We start from the raw sequence: 23,592 nt of genomic DNA, 5'->3' as shown, positions 1-23,592 counted from the left end.
CTGGAAAATATATTCATAAAAATTTGTTTATAAATATAATATGTTCAATAAAAATAACTGTTAAATTCATTTACTATAATATAAATAAACCGATAATTTAAATATTTAATGTGAACTAAAGATGTTATGATTATTTAATAATTTTAAAATATATTTATCCAGAATTCATTATTTAAATAAAGCGCATATTTCGGGTAAAAATTTAAATCTAATTAGTAAGTTTTATTTTGGGTCGACGATTTTTCAGGCCCATTGGGCCGTAAGACATTAGATATTTAATAAAGGGCAAGGGAATATTCCTTATTCAAGGCCGTGTGTGGTCATCATTTAAGCTATTCCGCGGAGTATTTCTAGCTACCCCAACTCCACAAGAAACCAGATCAATTGAAGACGAAGAGTTCTTTTCTTGATTGGTCATCTGTAATCATGAAAACCCTTGATATTTTGCAGACTGAGGAAGATCTTCTCATGTATTCAGCCCTTTTTGACCCAGAAGGTGAGATCCTTTTTCTTGTTTCTCTGTGTATTCATGGTTTTATTCTGGCGTAGACTGTAAATCATAGAGGCCCGTATCATTTTACACTCTCTACATAATCTTGATGAATGGATCTTTCTTCCTATTTGTGTATTTGTAAGCATATGAATTGGTTGCAGATGGGAATGTAAAATCTCGGGGGATGGAGATTGAGAGAAAGATTGAGTTTCTTGAAAGCTTGGCTGGGAAAGTAATAATTTTTAACTCGCTGTTCTAATTTTCACATATTCGTTCTTTATTATGTTGGAAATGATATCTGGGTTTCATGTTGGAAATTTATATTTATCTTTCTAACTATGTGGGTTGGAGTTGGCGCCATTCTAAAAGTGCCAAGCCATTTTACCAGTTTAGTAAATTTAGTGACTTGAGAGTTTAGTGGAACTGATGCAAAATTGGATGGAGTACCCATGAAATTGGAAGGTTTTTTTTCTTTAAAAGATTGCAACTTGGTTGTCTTGTTCGGCTTTAGTCCTACACAAATGCAGTTGAATTGAACATCAGACTTGGTGAACTGATGTCATAATCATCTGCAAGCAGGTCAGCAACCGAAGATCTCGGAGATGGTTAAACGATCGGTTGTTGATGGAGCTTGTTCCTCGGCTAAATGCAGAGGAAATTAGGGGATTGTTTGCTCCACCACCTTGGGGTGAGTTTGTATTATTTTAAAAAAGTGGTTTAGATATGCTTATATTTGTATGAACGACTACCTGTATATACCTTCCTCCCTTTTTCCACGCTGTGTGTCAGTCATTTATTAAATTCAGAAGAAATGTGTAACTATTAGAAAGTTGAACTTGAACATCTAGACACAATGGCAAGGACCGAATCTCCTGCCTTTTAACATACTTGACATGGGTGAACTTGATATCTTATTTATCTGGGTTTGCAGGGGACGATGTACCACCTTCACCTTTTTCCATGACAAATGCTCGGGAGTGGGACAATTTCAGAAATATAGATATGGATAAGGAGGTTCTCTGGTCTATTTACCATATCAAATCATATACATACATTGTATTTTGAAATGGATAGACGAAATGATTTGATTCGTACTTTTTTTAAGTGGGACTTATAGATATATTGTTAAAGTCATTTCCTTAGCATATAGTGTATGGATTCCACTTCAATCTTCTAAAAAACATATCCAGCATTTTACTTTTTATGCTTTCTAGTTCTTCATTTCTACTCATTAGATCTGTTCTTCTCTTTCCATTTATGAGTTATACGTTGCTTTTAGTTCTAGTTTTTTCTTTTTTTGATAGGCATCTCTGATAGAATCCCTTGGCGGTTCATCATCAAAGCGTAGAGGTCATATAGATGCAGATAAAGTTGCCGTGATGACTGCTTGGCACAGGATAGATTGTAGAACTAGAGAGGCTCTTCGCCGCTCTTTTCTTTCGGAAGTGATCAATGGATATGAGGTATTTTGAGATTTATGGAATAGCATTTATTCCCCGCCTCCCCTCTCATTATTGTTGCTCTAGTTAAATGGTGGAATATTGCCCACGTTGCGACATACAATGAATTTTGATTCTACGATCCACATGCTTCATTGGTTCTCTCTTTAGCATTATTGAAGGGTGCATGTTGAAGTCTTGTCTTGTTCCGGGAACCTGTTTTCTTGTTTTCACGGCTAGGTGGTGTTTGTAAATGTTTAAAAAAAGTGATAATGAATTTTTTCTTTACAAAATTGTGCAACTTTACTAAAAAAACAAAAGAAGTCCATAATAAATTTTTTAAAGCATTGCAGACAATACCTTATCATCTCTCCCCAAGTCACTATATAAATATTTTTTTTCTCGTTCAGGAATGCCTACGCACGTTTGTTAAAGAGAGTGAGAAAGAAGATGTTCTTGTTCTACATGTGCAGGATCCTTTCCGTCGGTTACTACTCCATGGCGTTTGTGAGGTATTCGTTCAAATGCGATATTTCCTCGTTTTCAGAGTTTACTTATAATATAGCACATCATGAAAACCAGGGAAATTAAAATTTCCATCTATTTATTTCTTGAATTTCTGAAAAAAATGCTTCCATTCTCAATAGTTCTACAACTTGGTGTCGTCCACCCACACCCCATCCCAGGGCACTAAACCCTCGAAGATGACACATATAAGAAAGAAACAGTCCGGTACCAACGAACTTCCGAACATCACGCTTTGCAAGTTTCTTAAAATGGCGAAAGAAGGGTGTTGGTGATTCTTTTATTGCCATGAATGAATGTACACTATGAAACCAATTTGTGCATTATCTTAATTCATGCAAAGATTTGGGAATGGCGTCATCACTTGAAAAACTGTAATAATAGCTTGCTGACCCAAAAAGCTACGTATGTGTGTGTAGAAATGCCTCAATTCTTCACACGGGCAGATTGATAGATTGGTTTAGGGGATTTCGGCATTCAGCATAGGTAAACACTGTTGTAAATTGTTGGCTATATTCTCACTCAATCACTTCATTTTCGTGCAATCTTTAACTTTCGTTTTAGATATTTTCTAGAATTTTTAAGTTGCTTTAGCATCTTTTCTATATTAAAAATAAATATGAGTCATTATAATAATTTGATTACGTATCATGTAAAGTTTGCCACATATTGAAAACAAAATTGAAAAGTTGAATATTTTTTAAAATTATAATTATAATATTTGCTAAATAAATGATTTTCATACTAACTATTTAATAAAATATAAAAAATGTCCTTAATTAAATAACACAACTTGCTCTTCAAAATTATTGTGGTACGAATGTACAAAGATAATTTTATTTATTTATCAAAATTCTTGAATCATTTTTTATTAATCAAAATCACCAAGAGACCCACTTTGAGATTTGGTTAAATTAAGTAATAGTTAACATAAATTAAGTAGAAGTTAACTCCAAATTGGAGATTAAGAAATATATAAAACTGATTGTTTAAAACTAATTACTAAATAATATTTTTTAGAGGTTGCAAATACTTTCTTAAGATGCACTTGGGGAGATGAATTTTAAATTCATAAATTTCGATTATAATTTTATTATTTACAATGAATTGATAGATCAAATATTAAATTCGCATATTTCTTATTTACGCATTATTAATATAAATTAGAATGTATTTCAAATGTCACAATTATTAGGTGAACATTAAATTCATTATAATTAACATGGAATATTATATAAAAATGTAAGCGATAGAATTTGAAGTTATAATCTTACTTATCTAAATAACAAAAATACATTTGAAATTCATTATTCCAACAAAACCATAATTTTTTTCTCAATTGAGATTCAATGCACCATTTTCAACGTCCTATTTTATTTATATGTCTTTTTTAAAAAATTATATATCTGGAAAATGAATTTTTCGTTCAATACCATTGATAATTTATCCGGACAATGATACTTCTGGTTTTGTTTTCTTCTATCCATTAAATTAAATTAAATCTCCACCTCTTTTTATATTTTCGACATATTTATTTTTATGCTTTTAATTTAGTTTGTGCAATTTAAAAATTTAAAATAAGTGTATCAGGGATAGGTTTATTAGTTTTGAGTAGGTTTGTTCTTAGACAATCTTGAAAAGAATATTTTATTTTTTTATTATTTTTTGCTAAATTGATAATATCAATTTAAGATTTTGTCTTTCTAGAATATGAGATTTTGCTTAATTTGTTTCTAGATGATAAGATCTTGATTGATTTATATCTAGTTATTATATGATTTGTTTTTAATATGATTTTTATCTCTAAAATATTTTATCCATGTTTAAAAGAGTTTTATCCCTAATGAAAATCTTGTTTCCATATTTTTTAGGACTCTTTTATGGAAGTATTTCTAGGTCAAACATGAGTTATATACATAGAGAATGGACGGCCGCAGCGTGTGGTAGAGAGAGAGTTGGACGAGAGAGCTTTTCACAGAGAAAAAATAACAAGAGTCCAACATATATTTGCTCTATAATTTTTATGTGATCGGGTGATCACTTTATTGTGTAGCTGCTAAAGTTTTATGTGATCGGGTGATCACTTTTGCAAGGGCACAACTGCTGGAGGTTTTTGGGAGTGCACGTAAAGCATAGGAGAGCTGCTAGAGTTTGTCTCTGAACACACTCATAGTTCAGAGTTGAAGATTTTTGTGTGAAGAGTTTGTGTGATTGATTCACATATTTACCGTGTTGCTGATTGGTGTCGACAACACTCAAGAACAACACTGACACAGAGTGTTGATCGAAGAGTGTTCTTTTATTTGTTTTACTGATTGGCGTTGACAACACTCACGAACAACACTGACGCAGAGTGTTGATCAAAGAGTGTTCTTTTTTTTTTTTGTTTTAAGCAACTTCGGTTTATGCATCTATTTTTTATGTAGTTTATTTTGATGCATTTTTCGTTCCTTGGAGTATCAAGGAATTTAGTTTTATTATACTAACTAATATTATTTTGGTGTAAACGATTTACATAATTTATCTAGTTAATTTTTGCCATGAGGCATCGCACAAGTATTTGTACTTGTGCATGATATAAATTTGGTGTTTATTTATTAAAAGTTTATGTGTGTCTTAAATAATCAATTTTCGCTACATAGCAGCATTGCTTTCAAATCTCACATATCTTTATTCGTAAAATATTTCAATCTTGTCCATATTTATAATAAAAAGTAATGATATAAAAATAATTTTTTTATGAGTGATGTAAATAGAAGTTTCATATCACAAAATTGACACATGACATCGTCTAAAATTTCTTGTTTTTTTCTTTTCTTCCTTTCGAATTTGTTTAATAGATGTCTTATGCTTCAGGTTGATGCATTTACTGACGCTGCATTCAAGGGAGACCCAGCGAGGGTTTGCTTGTTGGAAGAGGAGAGAGATGAAGAGTGGCTGCAGGCGGTGGCGCATGAGTTTAATATATCCTTATTGAATCACCCGACGTCACCAGGTTTCGTCTTCACTAGTTCACCCCGGTTGCTGAGGTCGATTTTTTTCCCTTTCTCATGTTCAATTAATGATTCAATAACTTCAAATCACCGTTCATTTCCATTTCTTTAACATGGAGGATAAATTTACTCAGTCATTTTTTGTTGGAGTAATAGAAGTTTAAAAATTTTAGTTTCGACGTTCGAAACGTTCATTGGACGTCGTATAATTTATAACATTCATATGGTATTTTAATTTATTTAACTTTGCGTATTTAACGTCGGCTCTAGCATTTCTTGTAATTCTCTACGAACGGATCTCCCATTTGATCGTCTAATCGGGTCCACGATTGAATACTGAATTCTTTGTTTAGATCGCACTAGAGATCTTAAAGAATTTTGCGCTGAGATTTGATCGCTAGAGTTTCAGAGATCCTACAACAATGTGTTCGTGGAAGTGGGCGTGAAATTTTTCTTGTGAAAATTCAAGATGGCCGAAATTTTGAGTGGAGGAGAGAAGAGGTAATTTTTTGTGGGAAAAATTTAGTTTGTCAAACTGTGTATGAAACTTTTGTTATTTCATACTTCTGAAACGTCCCTTCCTTTTTAACTTTAAAATACTATTAATTTTTTATTCATAAACCCGAAAATTCGAAACCCTCATTTAAAATACTCAACACTTAAAATCTTTAACTTCATAAAATCTCGTAAAATATCAACCGTAAAATCTTGCGTCAATTTAAAATAATCCGACGACTAAACTTCAAAACAAAATGTAAAATCGTCATAAAATAATTCCCAAACTTTTGCTTAAAAACTTTAAATATAAATCTAGTAGTGCGGAAAATATAAGTCTCTCAGGAGTGTACTGTCAGACCCGATCCACTCAAGCATTAGCGCCTCCCTCAAAATCATCCTTACTTGCAACCATCCAAACCTAGTGACCTTAAACATTTTCATTCATCATATAATTTTCCTTTCATCATATACTTTTTTCCTTTCATCATAAACTTATACATATATATTTCTTTTGGGTAAAATCAGTTCATTAATTGTGACCATCTTTTCATCATTCGGTCGATTGATCAATCTCAGCTATAACCATGGTACCAGCGGCGGGGCAACAATAATCACTTTTCTGCTCTGTGCCTTGGCATATAGTTGATGGGACACCAGCAGCCACTTTTTCGTTACTGGGCCGCGGCCTATGAAAATTCAGTGTTTGGTTCCCACATGATTTTGTCCCGTAAATGGGTTCCACTGGGCTTTGTCCCTCACGAATCCCCATTTCTTACTGTCACAATCAATTCACATCCTTCAAAATATTTTTTCATTTTATTTATAAAATATCGTATCCTTCAAAATCGTAAAATAACATTTTCCCGAGAAAATCGTACATGTAACGTCCGAAAAACAAACATAGGTAAACCATATGCATGCAAATTATTTTAATTGCTTAATTTTTTTAGTTAATTGATTTTAAATGCTTACATGATATTTATTAAATGATTAAAGGTATGATTGCATGGTTAAATGTGTATATGACATGATTTCATGAAATTAAAGGATTTACCCGAATATTCGATAATAGGCAGGGGAAAATAGACTGGAGACGACCAAGAAAAGAATATTTATTTTTCATTAAGTAATTGCAAGGCTTTCTAATATGATTAAAAAATGATTTAGTTTTAAAAAATGTTAGAGTTCGAATTATTTTACGAGTCGAGCTCGATATTTCCCGGGAAGCCGGTTTTGTGCAAAGGAGGAGTTTTTAAAGGATCAAAAATATTATTTTTGGGAAACTAATTTATAAACTTTTATGTTTTAATTAAATAAGTGTTATTGGGCCCAATTTAATTATTTAAAGTAGGCGCAATTGCTCATAAGCTTGCAAGCCCAAAACTCAAGCCCATTAACATGTCGATTAAAATTATAAATAAGTGCCTAGGGCTTCTTCCACCCCATAATTCACCTTGTAGAAGCCGAAAAACACACAATTGCACACATTAATTTTCGAAAAAAGTTGGGAGGAAAAGCTAGAGTTCTTCATCGTCCGGTCGTCCAACTTCGCACCCTCACCGACGATTGAATATTCGAGCGTTATAAACGCAAATGTACTTTTTCTTATCCCTTTTAAGCATCATTCAAATCATATTATTCGTGTTTTAATTGTTTATGCATGAAAAATAAGTTTGTACGATTGGTTCAACGTTTTGGCAAATATTTTCAAAGTTTCAATGATTTAATAGAGAGTTTTGAAAAAAGTTATTATTCCAAGGGATAGGCTGTCAACTAGGGATGATTTTTGAATAAAACTTGAAAAAATTCAAAGGGAAACACAAGCTGGAAAACCGAAGGGAAGGCTAAGGAGAGGACCGATGGTTTTGTAAGGGTTTGCACTCAAGTCAAGGGACGGCTAGCTTGCATGGCTTGGCAGGGCTCGGCTAGGTGGCTGGGTTTGTCGTGGTTAGGTCCTAGGAATAGTCCTAGGAGGGCTAGCGCTCGAGTCTTGGGCTGGGGGAGAGTCCTAGTTGGCCGCTGCTAGGGTTGGGCAGCTTGGGGTTGGTCCAGTAAGGTCAAGGGAGGTTGGCCAGGGGTTGGGTCATGGGTTGGTGCAGGGTGACTCGATGTGGCTCGTGAAAGACGTGAGAAAACACACAGGGAACGCGCAGGCTGCTCCTGGTGCAGGTGGCTCGCGGCTCTGGTTCAGGGTCTGGGCTGGGCTTGGTTGGTTCTGGGTGTGGTCATGGGTCAGGTAGGATCGGGTGTGGCTCGACTAGAAGAGTCCTAGTTCATTTCGAGTCCTAGGTTCGAAGGAAGCTTGCGCGCAGATTGTAGGGCTCGGTTGCTGGGCTTGTGCACGAGCTAGGGTGTTGGGTGCAATAATTGTCCCTGCTTTGGTAGAGCGATCAAACCGTGGTGCTTGAGCTATTGTGCGGTTTAAAAGATTTGAGTTGCATCATTACCACTAGCTATAGCTTTTGGTAAAGCGGTAAGCACTCGGTCCTACAAGTGGTATTAGAGCGGGGTTTTTTTAAACACTGATATCTTTTAAATACTTATGGCATCTTTCAACAAAATTCCTATGTTTTCTAAAGAAGATTATGATGATTGAAAATTTCGTATGCAGACACATCTGGCAGCCCAAGATGACGATATGTGGTATGTTATCACTGATGGGCAATTGAAAATCTTGAAAGTAAATACAGCTGCCACCACAACTGAAGGTGCTCATCAGATGGTAGAAAAGCACAGATCCGTATGGACAGCTGAGGATAAAAAGAAGGCAAATCTGAACAACGTTGCAAAAGACATCCTCTACAAGACACTGGACAAAAATATGTTCGCCAAAATCAAGACTTGCACTACTGAAAAGGAAATATGGGAAAAACTCACTCAACTATGCGAAGGCAACGATCAGACAAAAGAAAACAAGTACTGTTGCTATCCAAAAGTTTGACAATGCAAAGATGAAGCCAGGAGAAACTCTTGCAGAATTTGATGAACGGTTCAGCTGTCATCGAAATCATTTCATTAGGAAAAGAATATTCTAACCATGTAATTGCTTTAAAGTTTATGAGAGCTCTTCCCAGAGAATGGGACGTAAAGACTATAGCAATGCGAGAATCCAAAGATCTGAACAAGCTGGAACTTCATGATCTCTTCGCCGACCTTAAAGCGTATGAGTTCGAGCTTGGAATACGAACTGAAGAAAAAACCATCCACCTCTCAACAAACAAAGGCCTTGGCAGCTACCACAGTGACTCTTCCGGTCGAAGAGTCCACAAGTAAGAAATCGGCCGAGCAATTAAGCAATGAAGCCGTGTTTCTATTTGTTAAAAAATTCAGCAAGTTCATGCGTAAGAAACAATCACAAATGAATAAGCCTCACTTCAAAAAGGACCATACTGATGATGATCAAGCTTGCTTTAACTGTGGAAAGAAAGGACATTTTATTGCAGAATGCAACAGGCCAAGAAAAGATGAAAAGAAATCAGGTGACAGAAGACGGGTTAAAGAAAAATTCATCAAAAAGAAGAATCAGCGAGTCTTAGTTGCAGAAGAAGATAAAGGAAAATGGGCTGAATCAGAGTCAGAAAGATCCATCTCTGAAGAATCTTCAAGTGAAAGCGATATGAGACAGTAGAATGTCTCATGGCCAAAGAAGATCAAGAATCTACAGATGAGATGGTATTTGATTTTAACTCTGATGAATTTACACGAGAAGATCTTGTCACCGCACTACACGACATGGTAAATGAGTTTAAAAGGGCTATCACAACAGTTAAATGAAGCTAAAGCAGAAAAACAAAACTTGAAAAACAAGTTGACTCTCTCTAGCTATTCGCAGCAAAAGGAGGTTGACAGTTTAAAAGTAAAGCTAAGTCTGCTAGCAGCTGAGAACGATGACCTGCGAAGATTGTTCCATGCCACGTTAAAAGAAAATAAACAGTTGATAAACACATTCAACACTTGGAACAAATCCTCTGTTTCTCTTAACAGGATGCATGAGATGCAGAAACCAGTTGGAGACAGAACTGGACTAGGTTATAGCATTAATGATCGCAGCATCTCTGGAGCATCAACTCAACCGCTACTAGAAAAAGACATTTTAAAACCAATTAAATTTGTCAGATCTAGTACGGTATATGAACATGATAAGCCTGGGATACGTTGAAATTGAGAATGTTAAATCCAATCGATCATGGCTCAGACGCATGCCAAATACAATCATTCACAATGGTTCAGGTTGGGCCAGCAGAAAGTCAGGTTCAATCGGATATCATTCAAAAACTAGACCTAACAATTACCACAACAGCCGACCTGTTCAAAAGAGGTACAGGTTGAGTGACAATGACAGATGGTCAAAACAACATACTGGAAAAGAAAAGACACTGCATACACCACCTGATTATGCACATAACACCACTCACCTTAAGATACGTCATGAAAAATCCTTCAGGATAATTCAAGTGTAGATTCCTAAGGATCTAATAAGCTCATGACCCAAATAGAAAAGGGTACCAATCTCTTATTTCAATAATGCTAGGCATCAAAGAAAAAGGACTTGGAGGAATTCATCTGGTTCCTGGATAGTGGTTGTTCCAGACACATGACTGGAAGCAAAAATATTTTATCAGAAGTAGTCAACTACAGAGGTCCAACAATCACCTTCGGTGATAATTCTAAAGGTAGAGCTCTGGGTAAAGATAAGATTATCCACAACAAAGTTTTCATTAAAGGCGTACTTCTTGTAGAAAATATATGTTATAACCTGATAAGCATAAGCCAACTATGTGACAATGATTACACCGTTGAGTTTCAAAAACTCATATGCACTGTTAAAATCGCCGCTGGTAATATCGCGTTAACTGGTCATAGAGAGCAAAATACATATAAAGTAAAATGGAATGATGATTGTCTCAATGCACCTACTTGCTTTATCGCCTCAAATGAAAATAAAAAATGGCTTTGGCATAAGCGACTCAATCATTTTAATTTCAAATCCATTGCTACTATTAGCAAACTTAAACTAGTATCTGGCTTGCCTAACATTGACTTTGCCAAAGATACAATTTGCAATACCTGTCAATTAGGTAAACAAGTCCGTTCAACATTCAAAAGCAAAGGAAGAAACTCATCAGCAAGATGTCTGGAACTTCTTCATATGGATTTTTTTGGACCGATACCGGTGATGAGCTTAGGGGGAAAGAAATATACACTTGTAGTAATTGATGACTTCTACAGATTTACATGGGTAACTGTTGCGACTTTGATTGTTGCACTCCCAAGAGCAGGTTGTCCACACAAGTAGTATAATTCGGTGAGTCCGAATATCGTATCCACAGGGAAGCTAAGGTAATTACAAGTCCACTACAATGTCTTTTTGTTTTTGTTTTTGTTTTTTTTAATGGTTTGAATCTTTAGTTGGTAATTTTTAATTGTTCAAATTTTAATTTAAGTAATTGAGATTAAAAGATCCACTCTTGGTATTTTAATAAAGTTAGCATTAACGAACATTATTGAAATTTACTTAATAAAATGGTTTCAATATATTAAATAATCATATTTATATTATGTTATATATTATTATCTTATAAGTATATAATATATACCAAAACTTATAAATGTGTCAAAGTATTTATTGTGCTATATATATATTTGTAAACACTAAATCAAGGTTCCCACTTTAAATGGTTGGTAAAACCAAACTAACATTTAAATTGTACCAAGTAATTTAATATTATGATATATTTATATATAGTAAATCAAGGTTCCCACTTTAAATGGTTGGTAAAACCAAACAAACATTTAAATGGTTCCAAGAATTTAATATTATAATATATTCATATATAATAAATCAAGGCATCCACTTTAAATGGTTGGTAATACCAAACTAACATTTAAATGGTTCCAAGAATTTAGTGTAACATATAACAACAATAAATCAAAACTCCCACTTATAAGTAGGGTATAAAAATGCTTAAAGAAATAAATATAACATAACAATAAATAATGATTAAATAATATAAAACATAGATTAGATTCTCACCTTTTAGTAACTTTATTATCATGCCAAGATTTTCACCTTTTCATCTCAACTGTAGGAAGTTAGATATTCATTATTCAAAGCGTAAAACTTTGGATATGAAATTAACATGCTAATTATATTTAAATGAAGAAATAAAGGAAAAATATAGAGAGAAATATTATGAACTCAAAGGTTTGTTCATAGAGTGAGGGATATCTCAATACATTACAATGCACCCTTATTTATAGCCAAATTTGGGGAGACAACCACAAATAAAATATTATTTTTTACACATAAGTCTTCATTGGTGTTCCAAGATATTATATTATATTACACATCACTTTTGAAAATCTTCTTCTCCGAATTTGCTTCTTCACATAAAAAGAAACATGTGGATAATTGAGTTGTCTAGTCGTGGTATTTTTTTCAAACCATTTGACCAAGTAATTTGAGAGATATGGTCAAAATACTAGAGCATGGTAAAACTGCCACTCCTTTGGTAACTTTATTTGTTGCTTAATTTAATCCCAATTGTGAGAGGATTTTTATCTCATGCTTGCCACCAATATTGTAGATATTAACATCAACTTTCTACAGGTCCAAGAATCATCTTAATCCCATTTGCAACGCCAAGTTTATTCTTGTTTTATCGAACCTGTAAAAAATAGTAAAAACTTGTAATTACACAACAACTTATATTTTATAAAATTTATTATAAAACATATAATATTTAAACATTTAATAAAACAAAAACTATATATTTATATTATAAAACATTTAATTAATGTACAATTTTTATGTTTATCACACCTCCCAACCAGCTTATTGCTAGTCCCTAGTAATTTAAGCGTTAATAGCAATACAAAACATATTGATTAATTTAAATAGAAATGTAATCAAAACTATCTAAGTGTTTAAATTAAATTTGAAAACTGTCAAAGTTATATCAAGATCATCATAATTATAATTTATGAAATAATTTGAGATGATCAATTCAAAGCTTATTTCAAGTAGTTAAATGTACACGGCCTTCAGAAATTCCTAGTAAGAGTCTCAACTCCATATCCTTACAGGTTAATAAATGTTTCAATTTATGGCAACGATTTCTCTCATGGAGTTGGAATACAGATAAATGCTCAGAAAAATGGTTTACAGAATGCAGACAGACAAACGAGCCAAACTAATCAAAAGATAGAAAATCCATTGATTCAAAATCTAGTTGTTCTTATTATATATTTTTTCCTGATATTTTTTTTTCATAACATCATGGAATCAGACTAAGTTTATGCTTCTTGACCACATATTTATTTAATTTGTACAATAAATTTCTCTATTTTTTTTATAAGAGATATATGGGTCGTAGCATATAACTTAAAAATTACATAGATCTTCAATATCTTTCTTTTTGTATTTTCTCCTTTTTTTTTCAGGAAATATCATTTTTTTTCAAAATAAGAACTCAAGATCTAAACAATAGATAGTCTGTCTCATGATCAATAAAGGCTCGAAAGCTGTTTTCTCAGTCCTCTCCACTCACTCACAAAATATGTGTGAGTTTAAAATTTTAGGCACTCTTATAAGGTATATCTTAGGCCATATACTTTAATACCTGATTTTATCACAATGGTTAATCACTCAAAAAGATTTCATAAATCATATTTTTATATTGATCAGAATATTAAAATTGACTTTTTTTTTCAAATAAAAATTTAAACATTCTTAAATAGATTAATGCATGTTCTAATTTAAATCTTTCAAACATGTAATGTATGACATTTTTGCAAAAATTACTAAGATACAAACAATAAACATGATTTTATTTTAAAATAATATATATTTTTTATTTTTAAATTTTTTTAATAAGTTTTTTCTCCCCACAATCAGAATATGACATTGTTTCTAATGTCAAAATAACTATTAATAAAGAGTACATAATGAAAGAGATATCACCTGGAATTTTATTGAAGATAACAAACTGAAACAAACGCAAACCAATCCACGACTTTTGAATCAATGATCCAACTTCCTTTTCTTACTGCTTGATTGCGACCAATTGATCTTTGTTATCATCGGATCAGGCTTATGAACAAAAGCTTCCAAATCATCAATTAATTGGTCGGCAGTCGAAGCACAGATGAGCATCCGTCGTGAATTTTCGGAAATGAAATTCTGTTCCACAGCTTTATCAAGAAATGTCAACAAACTGTCATAATAATTATTGATATTCAACAAGCCCACAGGTTTATTATGGATATTAAGTTGTGCCCAAGAAACAGTGTGAAAAATTTCTTCTAATGTACCAAAACCACCTAGTAGTGCAATAAAAGCATCAGAATTTTCAATCATTTGAGTGATTCTTTCATACATAGAAAAAACTTTTAATTCCTCCCCAATCGTAACACCTGTAATATTTCTTTCAGCTAAAGCTGTAGGAATAATACCTAAAACCTGACTACCTCTAAGATGAGCAGATGTTGAAACAGATCCCATTAACCCAATATTACCTCCCCCATATACCAAGTGAATTTTTCTCTCAGCCAATATCTTTCAAAGTTTATTCGCTTCTTCTACAAATACTTCATTTTTTCCAGAACTCGACCCACAAAATACACAAATATTTTTTCATGTTTGTGCAGAGGATCCAACCATGTTTTTAATTTCTTTTTGGTCTGCGAAAATAGAGAGAAAAATGAGAGATTTTATTGGGGTAATATGTTATAATGACAAAACTATGAGTCATAGCTGTAAGCAGAATAAACAGTAAAAATAATAATGACACACATGCATATAAACAGTAGTGTGATTGTGGCTCACAATTTTCCTCTGGTTTTACGTCCAGAAACGGCTTCAACGCCTTCTATGAGTCGAGGATATGCTTCCCATCCAATTTTCTTATAAATTGGCAAACATGGTCTTTTTTAGTCGGATTCCCAAGACTACGACGCTCATCTTGAAATTGTTTCCATAAACGGAGAAGTTCAATATGCACATGTCCATTAGAATGCGTCTGAAGAGTCAATAAGATGTTATCTAAAGACTCCTTACTCAGCCCATTCTTAATAAAACCAATTTTATCTTCTCTGTTATCGGAAACACATTTCAAAGATCAGCATCGTTTGTCACAAGTCCATCTTGCACACTTATGACAAACTCCTAAACTTTTGGCCCTTCGTTTTTTCGCATAAGTGTTTTTTCCTAATCCAGGCAAATACCGAATGAGCAATGATTGTGGAACTTCTCCTCCTAATCGGACCTTAGCTTCTATTACAAGATGAATATCTTCTGGAATTCCTTTTTGCATTAGCAATTTCAATCTTTCACACCTTCCTGCATAAATTTTTTTTAGAACATTTTCAGAAACAGAGGGAAAATATTTACAAATTTTTGAGAGAATTTCATCCATTTTGAAAAGAAAAGAAATGGTTTTTTTTTAATTTTTGTATCAGCAATTGTGGGAAACTGATTTAACCGACTATGAGAGTCAGGGAGTACCGTTATCCGCCATTTAACTGGGAAAATAAAAAGATTAAGAAGACCTGAAATAAAAACAAACAAACTTAAATGCAACACCAAAAAAATAAAAAAATCAAGGATCAGAAAGAGAAATAAACTCTTCTTGAAAGATTTCATTTTTCTAAAAATGGTTTAAGCCTTTGTCCATTTACTTTAAAAATATCACCATTTTTAGGATTTTCAATATCCACAGCTCCACAAGTATACACATGCTTTACAACATATGGGCCTGTCCATCTTGATCGTAATTTTCCTGGGAATATGTGAAGTCGAGAATTATAAAGCAAAACTTTTTTACCAATCTCAAAAGATTTTCTAAGAATTGTTTTATCATGAAATGATTTGATTTTTGTTTTATAAATCCTTGAATTCTCATACGCATCATTTCTGAGTTCATCAAGTTCATTAAGTTGCAATTTACGCAATTTGTTGGCATCAACCATGCTTGAATTTAAAGTTTTGATCGCCCAATAAGCTTTATGTTCCAATTCCACAGGCAAATGACAATGTTTTCCATAAACCAACCTATAGGGAGACATATTCAATGATGTTTTAAAAGCTGTTCGATATGCCCAAAGTGCATCATTAAGTCGCAGAGACCAATCTTTTCTATTTGAGTTAACAGTTTTTTCCAAAATTTTCTTTATCTCCCTATTAGCTAATTCAACTTGTCCATTTGTTTGAGGATGATAAGGAGTAGTTACTTTATGAGTAATACCGTATTTTTTCATTAATGAAGCAAATGGTTTATTAACAAAGTGAGTTCCCCCATCACTTATCATGGCTCGAGAAATTCCAAATCTACTAAAAATATTTTCTTTCAAAAATTTGATGACGATTTTATGATCATTTGTTCGACATGGAATTGCCTCTATCCATTTGGAAACATAATCAACTGCAACTAAAATATACAAGTATCCAAACGACGGTGGAAAAGGTCCCATAAAATCAATTCCCCAACAGTCAAAGATTTCAATTTCAATGATATGATTCAAAGGCATCATGTTTCTTTTTGAAATCGCACCCAATTTTTGACAATTTTCACAGATCTTGCAGATTTCGTGGGTGTCTTTAAACAAAGTGGGCCAATAAAATCCACACTGCAAGATTTTTGCAGCCGTTTTCTTTGAAGAAAAATGTCCTTCACATGCTTCTGAATGACAAAATTTAATGACACTACTTACCTCATTGTCGGGTATGCAACGTCGAAAAATTTGATCTGGACAATACTTGAACAGATACAAATCATCCCAATAAAAGTTTTTTACCTCATTCAAAAATTTTCTTTTATCTTGAGAACTCCATTGCGGTGGCATTTTTCCTGTCACAAGAAAATTTACTATGTTAGCAAACCAAGGTGTAGTAGTAACTGAAAATAGATGTTCATCAGGAAAATTATCGTTAATTGGTGTCATTTCACAAGATGATCCTGTTACTAGTCTCGATAAATGATCGGCTACGACATTCTCGGTTCCTTTTTTTATCTTTGATCACAATGTCAAATTCTTGGAGCAACAAAATCCATCGTATCGTCGTGGCTTTGCATCTTGTTTGGTCAACAAATATCTAATAGTAGAATGATCAGTAAACACAATAGTCATTGATCCAATCAAATAAGAACGAAATTTATCTAATGCAAATATTACAGCAAGTAGTTCTTTTTCAGTTGTGGAGCAATTCATTTGAGCATTGTTTAAAGTTCTACTTGCATAATATATCACATTAGGCTTACCGTTTCTTCTTTGACCCAATACTGCACCGACTGCATAATCACTCGCATCGCACATGATTTCAAATGGTAAAGACCAATCAGGAGGTTGCATGATAGGAGCTGATGTTAAATGTCGAATGATTTTATCAAAAGCATTTTGACATTCTTGAGTCCACTCAAATGCAGTGTCTTTTGTTAAGAGGTTACAAATGGGTTTAGAGATTAAACTAAAGTCCTTTATAAACCTCCTATAAAATCCATCATGTCCCAAAAATGAGCGAATTTCTTTAATGGTTTTTGGAGGGGGTAAATTGGCAATGACATCAACTTTTGCTTTATCAACTTCAATTCCATGAGATGACACGACATGTCCCAAAACAATTCCAGAAGTAATCATGTAATGACATTTTTCCCAATTTAAAATAAGACCTTTTTTCTCGCATCTTTTTAAAACTTTTTCCAAATTTTCAAGACAATTATCAAATGTATTCCCAAAGACAGTTAAATCATCCATGAAAATTTCCAAACAATTTTCAACCATGCCGCAAAAAATGCTTAGCATACATCTTTGAAATGTTGCTGGGGCATTGCATAATCCAAATGGTATCCTTCTAAATGCAAATGTTCCAAAAGGACATGTGAATGTAGTTTTATCTTGATCTTCGAGTGCAATGGGAATTTGATAATAACCTGAATTTCCATCAAGAAAACAGTAGTATGGATGACCTGATACTCTTTCTAAAATTTGATCCAAAAATGGTAATACAAAATGATCTTTTCTAGTGGCGTCATTTAATTTTCTATAATCAATACACATCCGCCAACTAGATGGGACTCGACTTGTTAACAATTCACCTTTTTTATTTTTTATCACTGTGATGCCAGATTTTTTTGGAACTACTTGTGTTGGGCTTACCCACTTACTATCAGAAATAGGGTAGATAATCCCAACATCAAGTAGTTTGAGAACTTCAGTTTTCACAACATCTTTCATGTGTGGATTTAATCTCCTTTGTGGTTGTTGAGATGTTTTTGCATTTTCTTCTAAGTGAATTTTGTGAGTGTAAATTAGTGGATTAATGCCCTTGAGATCTTTTAGTGTCCAACCAATTGCATTTTTATGTCTTTTAAGCATATCTACTAATTTACCTTTTTGATCACTTTCTAGTTTGGAAGAAATTACCACCGGATATGTTTCATCTTCTCCAAGAAATGCATACTTCAATTCTTCTGGCAAGGGTTTTAACTCCAATATGGGTGGTTCGTCTTTGTTTGCATCAAATTCTTTCTCTGATCCTGGTAACGAGTGATACCTGATAAAATCATCAAGATCAATTTCAATATTTTCTTTAACAGTTTCAACTGAAAAAATATCTAATTGATCACGATTACTCCATTCTTGAATGTTTTCTTCCACAAGAGTTTCAATAAGATTTTCATCTTCACTTTCATCTCCTTTGTCATGTGGTTGCTTACAAAGATTAAAAACATTGAGCTCCAAGGTCATGTTACCAAATGACAACTTCATTATTCCATTCCTGCAATTTATAAGAGCATTAGAAGTTGCTAAAAATGGACGACCCAGAATTACAGGAATTGCATTACAAGCTTCGATATGTTGTGTATCTAAAACTATGAAATCGACAGGATATACAAAGTTATCAACTTGGACCAATACGTCTTCTACCATACCTCTTGGCACCTTAACAGATCTATCGGCAAGTAAAAGTGTTACCGAAGTAGGTTTTAACTCGCCTAGATTGAGTTCTTGATAAACTAAATATGGAAGTAAATTAACACTAGCTCCAAGATCAAGCAAGGCTTTTTTAATCTTTCGTTCTCCAATAATACATGAAACAGTAGGACAACCAGGGTCTTTGTATTTCAAAGTATTATTATTTTGAATGATTGCACTTACTTGTTCGGCTAAAAATGCTTTCTTTTTCACATTCAATTTTCTTTTCACAGTGTACAAGTCTTTCAAAAATTTGGCATATGATGGTACCTGTTTTATTGCATCTAATAAAGGAATATTAACTTTTACTTGTTTAAAAATATCATATATATCAGAATTCAAATTTGATTTTTTTGTATTTTTCAATGCATGAGGGAATGGTGGTGACACTGTCTGTTGAACCTCCTCTTCGCAAGTTATGGGTTCCACTTCCTTACCCCTTGGAGTTGATTTATCATCATCTTCACAAGGTTCAAGAATGGATTTTTCCACAACCTTACCACTTCGAAGGGTAATAACAGATTTTACCTGATCCATCGATTGAGTTCCAAAAGTTCCAGTTTGTGAATGATGATCCTTGGGATTAGGCAGAGTTTGTGAAGGAAATTTACCTTTTTCATGAACATTAAGTGCAGATGCAAATTTAGCAAGAGTATCTTTCAAATCTGTCATGGTTTGAGCAGTTTGAGTATTGATAGACTCTTGCTTTGCAATGAAAGAATTCAATGTATCTTCCAAATTTCTTTTAGGTGGAGGAACATAAGGATGCATAATTTTGCAAATTTTGTTGATTTTGGAAATTTGGTTATGAAAATTGTGCAGCATTATCATTCCTCCAACTAAAATTTGGATGATTTCGCCAACCTGGATTGTAATTTTGAGAAAATGGTTCAAAATTTGGCCTTTTGAAATTTTTCAAAACATTGGCTTGTTCATGGAGACATTCTTTAAAAGAGGGCAAAGTGGGACAATCTTTTGTAAAATGATCACTTGTATCACAGATGTGACACACAATTTCTTGAACAGATTTTAATTGACCATTTTTTTTCAATTCAAGTGCCTCAACTTTTCTTGCCAAAGAGGTAAATCTAGATTGAAGATCATGTTCATCTTTGAGAGTGTACATACCTCCACCAGATGTAGGAGATTGAATCTTTTTTGATGGTTCGATTGTACCTATAGTGTCCCAATTTTGAGCATTTTCAGCTAATGAATCGAGATACTCAATTGCCTCGTTTGGATCTTTATCTTCAAATGTTCCATTACACATAAATTCAACCATTTGCCTATCTTTAGGTGTTAAGCCTTCATAAAATTGAGAAACAACTCTCCAAATTTCAAAACCATGATATGGACAAAGATTAAGCAATTCTTTGTATCTATCCCAACACTGATAAAAAGTTTCTCCTTGTTTTTGAGTGAAAGTAATGATTTGCCTTTTGAAAGAATTTGTTCTATGAGATGAAAAAAACTTTTTCAAAAATTGTTGTTGCAATTCATCCCAAGTTCGAATGGATCCCGATCTAAGATTTTGTAGCCAAGTTTTAGCTTTATCTTTTAAAGAAAAAGGAAAAAGCTTAAGTCGAATGGTGTTCATGTTACAATTTAGATCATTATATGTGTTGCACACTTCTTCAAACTCTCGTAAATGCATGTATGGATTTTCAGAATCTAAGCCATGAAAATTGGGTAAAAGTTGGATAATACCAGGCTTAAAATTGAAATGAGATGCATCAGGGGGAAAAACTAGACATGAATTTGCACTAGTACGTGTAGGATTCATGTGATCTCTAAGTGTTCTTCGTCTATCATGATCATGTTGAGATTGAATTTCATCTTCATTTTCTTGGATGGGTTCTTCCGCCATGTTTTGTAAAAATAAAGGGTTATTTCGAATGAGTCGACCACTAAGTGTACGTGACCAAATGCTCATGCAAATGCAAATGCAAAAGAATAAAAACACACAAAAGCAATAAAAATTCAAATAAAGAAAAATAAACTATAAACAACATTAAATAGACTTGAAATTAAATTATACTTCCCCGGCAATGACGCCAAAAATTTGTTGCGACTTTGATTGTTGCACTCCCAAGAGCAGGTTGTCCACACAAGTATTATAATTCGGTGAGTCCGAATATCGTATCCACAGGGAAGCTAAGGTAATTACAAGTCCACTACAATATCTTTTTGTTTTTGTTTTTGTTTTTTTTAATGGTTTGAATCTTTAGTTGGTAATTTTTAATTGTTCAAATTTTAATTTAAGTAATTGAGATTAAAGGATCCACTCTTGGTATTTTAATAAAGTTAGCATTAACGAACATTATTGAAATTTACTTAATAAAATGGTTTCAATATATTAAATAATCATATTTATATTATGTTATATATTATTATCTTATAAGTATATAATATATACCAAAACTTATAAATGTGTCAAAGTATTTATTGTGCTATATATATATTTGTAAACACTAAATCAAGGTTCCCACTTTAAATGGTTGGTAAAACCAAACTAACATTTAAATTGTACCAAGTAATTTAATATTATGATATATTTATATATAGTAAATGAAGGTTCCCACTTTAAATGGTTGGTAAAACCAAACAAACATTTAAATGGTTCCAAGAATTTAATATTATAATATATTCATATATAATAAATCAAGGCATCCACTTTAAATGGTTTGTAATACCAAACTAACATTTAAATGGTTCCAAGAATTTAGTGTAACATATAGCAACAATAAATCAAAACTCCCACTTATAAGTAGGGTATAAAAATGCTTAAAGAAATAAATATAACATAAACAATAAATAATGATTAAATAATATAAAACATATATTAGATTCTCACCTTTTAGTAACTTTATTATCATGCCAAGAGTTTCACCTTTTCATCTCAACTTTAGGAAGTTAGCTATTCATTATTCAAAGTGTAAAACTTTGAATATGAAATTAACATGCTAATTATATTTAAATGAAGAAATAAAGGAAAAATATAGAGAGAAATATTATGAACTCAAAGGTTTGTTCATAGAATGAGGGATATCTCAATACATTACAATGCACCCCTATTTATAGCCAAATTTGGGGAGACAACCACAAATAAAATATTATTTTTACACATAAGTCTTCATTGGTGTTCCAAGATATTATATTATATTACACATCACTTTTGAAAATCTTCTTCTCCGAATTTGCTTCTTCACATAAAAAGAAACATGTGGATAATTGAGTTGTCTAGTCGTGGTATTTTTTTCAAACCATTTGACCAAGTAATTTGAGAGATATGGTCAAAATACTAGAGCATGGTAAAACTGCCACTCCTTTGGTAACTTTATTTGTTGCTTAATTTAATCCCAATTGTGAGAGGATTTTTATCTCATGCTTGCCACCAATATTTTAGATATTAACATCAACTTTCTACAGGTCCAAGAATCATCTTAATCCCATTTGCAACGCCAAGTTTATTCTTGTTTTATCGAACCTGTAAAAACTTGTAATTACACAACAACTTATATTTTATACAATTTATTATAAAACATATAATATTTAAACATTTAATAAAACAAAAACTATATATTTATATTATAGAACATTTAATTAATGTACAATTTTTATGTTTATCAGTAACATTCCTAAACTCCAAAGATCAAACCGCGGACCAACTAATCAAGTTGCTCAAAAGACTTAAAAATGAGAAAAGTGAAGCAGTTGACATAATCATGAGTGACAGAAGAATTGAATTTCTGAACCAATTTCTGTCATCTTATCTTGAAGATCATGGCATAAAACATGAACTGTCAGCTGCAAGATCACCTCAACAGAATGGAGTAGCTGAAAGGAGAAACCGCACATTGAAGGAAGCAGCTAGAACCATGCTGGCCGAATCCAGTATTTCACAAAGATTTTGGGCAGAAGCCATTAACACAGCCTGTTATAATCAAAACCGGTCCATGATCAATAAGAATCATGAAAAGACTACATATGAAATCTGGACCGGAAAGCAGCCAGAAGTTGGATACTTTCGCATTTTCGGTTGTAAGTGTTTCATTCATATTAATGGCAAGACACATCTCACCACATTTGATGTAAAAGCTGATAATGGTATCTTTTTAGGATATTCAGCAGTAAGCAAAGCATACAGAGTTTATAACCAAAGAACTCTCACTGTTGAAGAATCCATACATATTGTATTTGATGAATCGTCTATATGTCATGACATAGTAGTAGCAGCATAAATGATTTAATAAATAATCTTGACGCTACTAACCTTGAAGCCAGCAGTGATGATGAGATAGATCTGAGAAAAACAGGCGAAATCATCTCAAAGGAAAATCCAACCGTTCGAGAACAAACTCAACAGATGAATGAACTAGAGGACAACCAACAACCGCAAAATATACAAATAGAAGAAGGGGCACTGGAACAAGAAGATGATATCATTCAACCAACCGAGCCCAATCCATATGGACCATGTCTCCGGTGGAAAAAAGATCATCCACTCGAGCTGGTCATCGGTAACCCTACAGCTCCTCTTAGAACTAGAAATCAAATGATCAATGAATTTATGCATGCTGCGTTTGTTTCTCAGATAGAACCTAAGAAAATCGGTGATGCATTAAACGACACAAATTGGATAGAGGCCATGCAAAAGGAACTTAATCAATTT

The 23,592-nt window shown here is 32.9% G+C and overlaps 1 protein-coding gene and 1 pseudogene across 3 annotated transcripts; one reads left to right on the top strand and one right to left on the bottom strand.

The window, feature by feature from the left end:
* The first annotated feature begins 298 nt into the window (after nt 1–298).
* On the top strand, nt 299–3,002 carry LOC142553837 (uncharacterized). 3 transcript variants are annotated; one of them, XM_075664346.1, is made up of 7 exons: nt 299–496; nt 655–725; nt 1,073–1,181; nt 1,425–1,507; nt 1,798–1,956; nt 2,343–2,444; nt 2,580–3,002. In XM_075664346.1, exons 1-7 carry the CDS (start codon nt 427–429, stop codon nt 2,730–2,732), a joined length of 747 nt encoding a protein of 248 aa, XP_075520461.1. In that variant the 5' UTR covers nt 299–426; the 3' UTR covers nt 2,733–3,002. The 3 variants fall into 3 exon arrangements, with proteins under 3 accessions (XP_075520461.1, XP_075520460.1, XP_075520463.1); XM_075664345.1 differs by having other exon boundaries at nt 1,070–1,181; XM_075664348.1 differs by lacking the exon at nt 655–725 and having other exon boundaries at nt 333–496.
* A 7,564-nt stretch (nt 3,003–10,566) lies between these two features.
* Nucleotides 10,567–22,641, bottom strand: LOC142554615 (uncharacterized; annotated as a pseudogene).
* Nucleotides 22,642–23,592: the final 951 nt, after the last annotated feature.

This window comes from Primulina tabacum, chromosome 8 (assembly GCF_025594145.1).
Source record: "Primulina tabacum isolate GXHZ01 chromosome 8, ASM2559414v2, whole genome shotgun sequence".
NCBI classification, from domain to species: Eukaryota; Viridiplantae; Streptophyta; class Magnoliopsida; order Lamiales; family Gesneriaceae; genus Primulina; species Primulina tabacum.
The sequence above is the reverse complement of the archived record's forward strand: the minus strand, read 5'-3'. Positions and strand labels throughout refer to the sequence as shown.

Coding starts and splice junctions, on each gene's coding strand:
- LOC142553837 (XM_075664345.1), top strand. CDS start 427: ATGAAAACCCTTGATATTTTGCAGACTGAGGAAGATCTTCTCATGTAT. Junction 1,508..1,797: donor ATATAGATATGGATAAGGAG/GTTCTCTGGTCT, acceptor TTTTTTTGATAG/GCATCTCTGATAGAATCCCT. Junction 2,445..2,579: donor TACTCCATGGCGTTTGTGAG/GTATTCGTTCAA, acceptor CATTCTCAATAG/TTCTACAACTTGGTGTCGTC.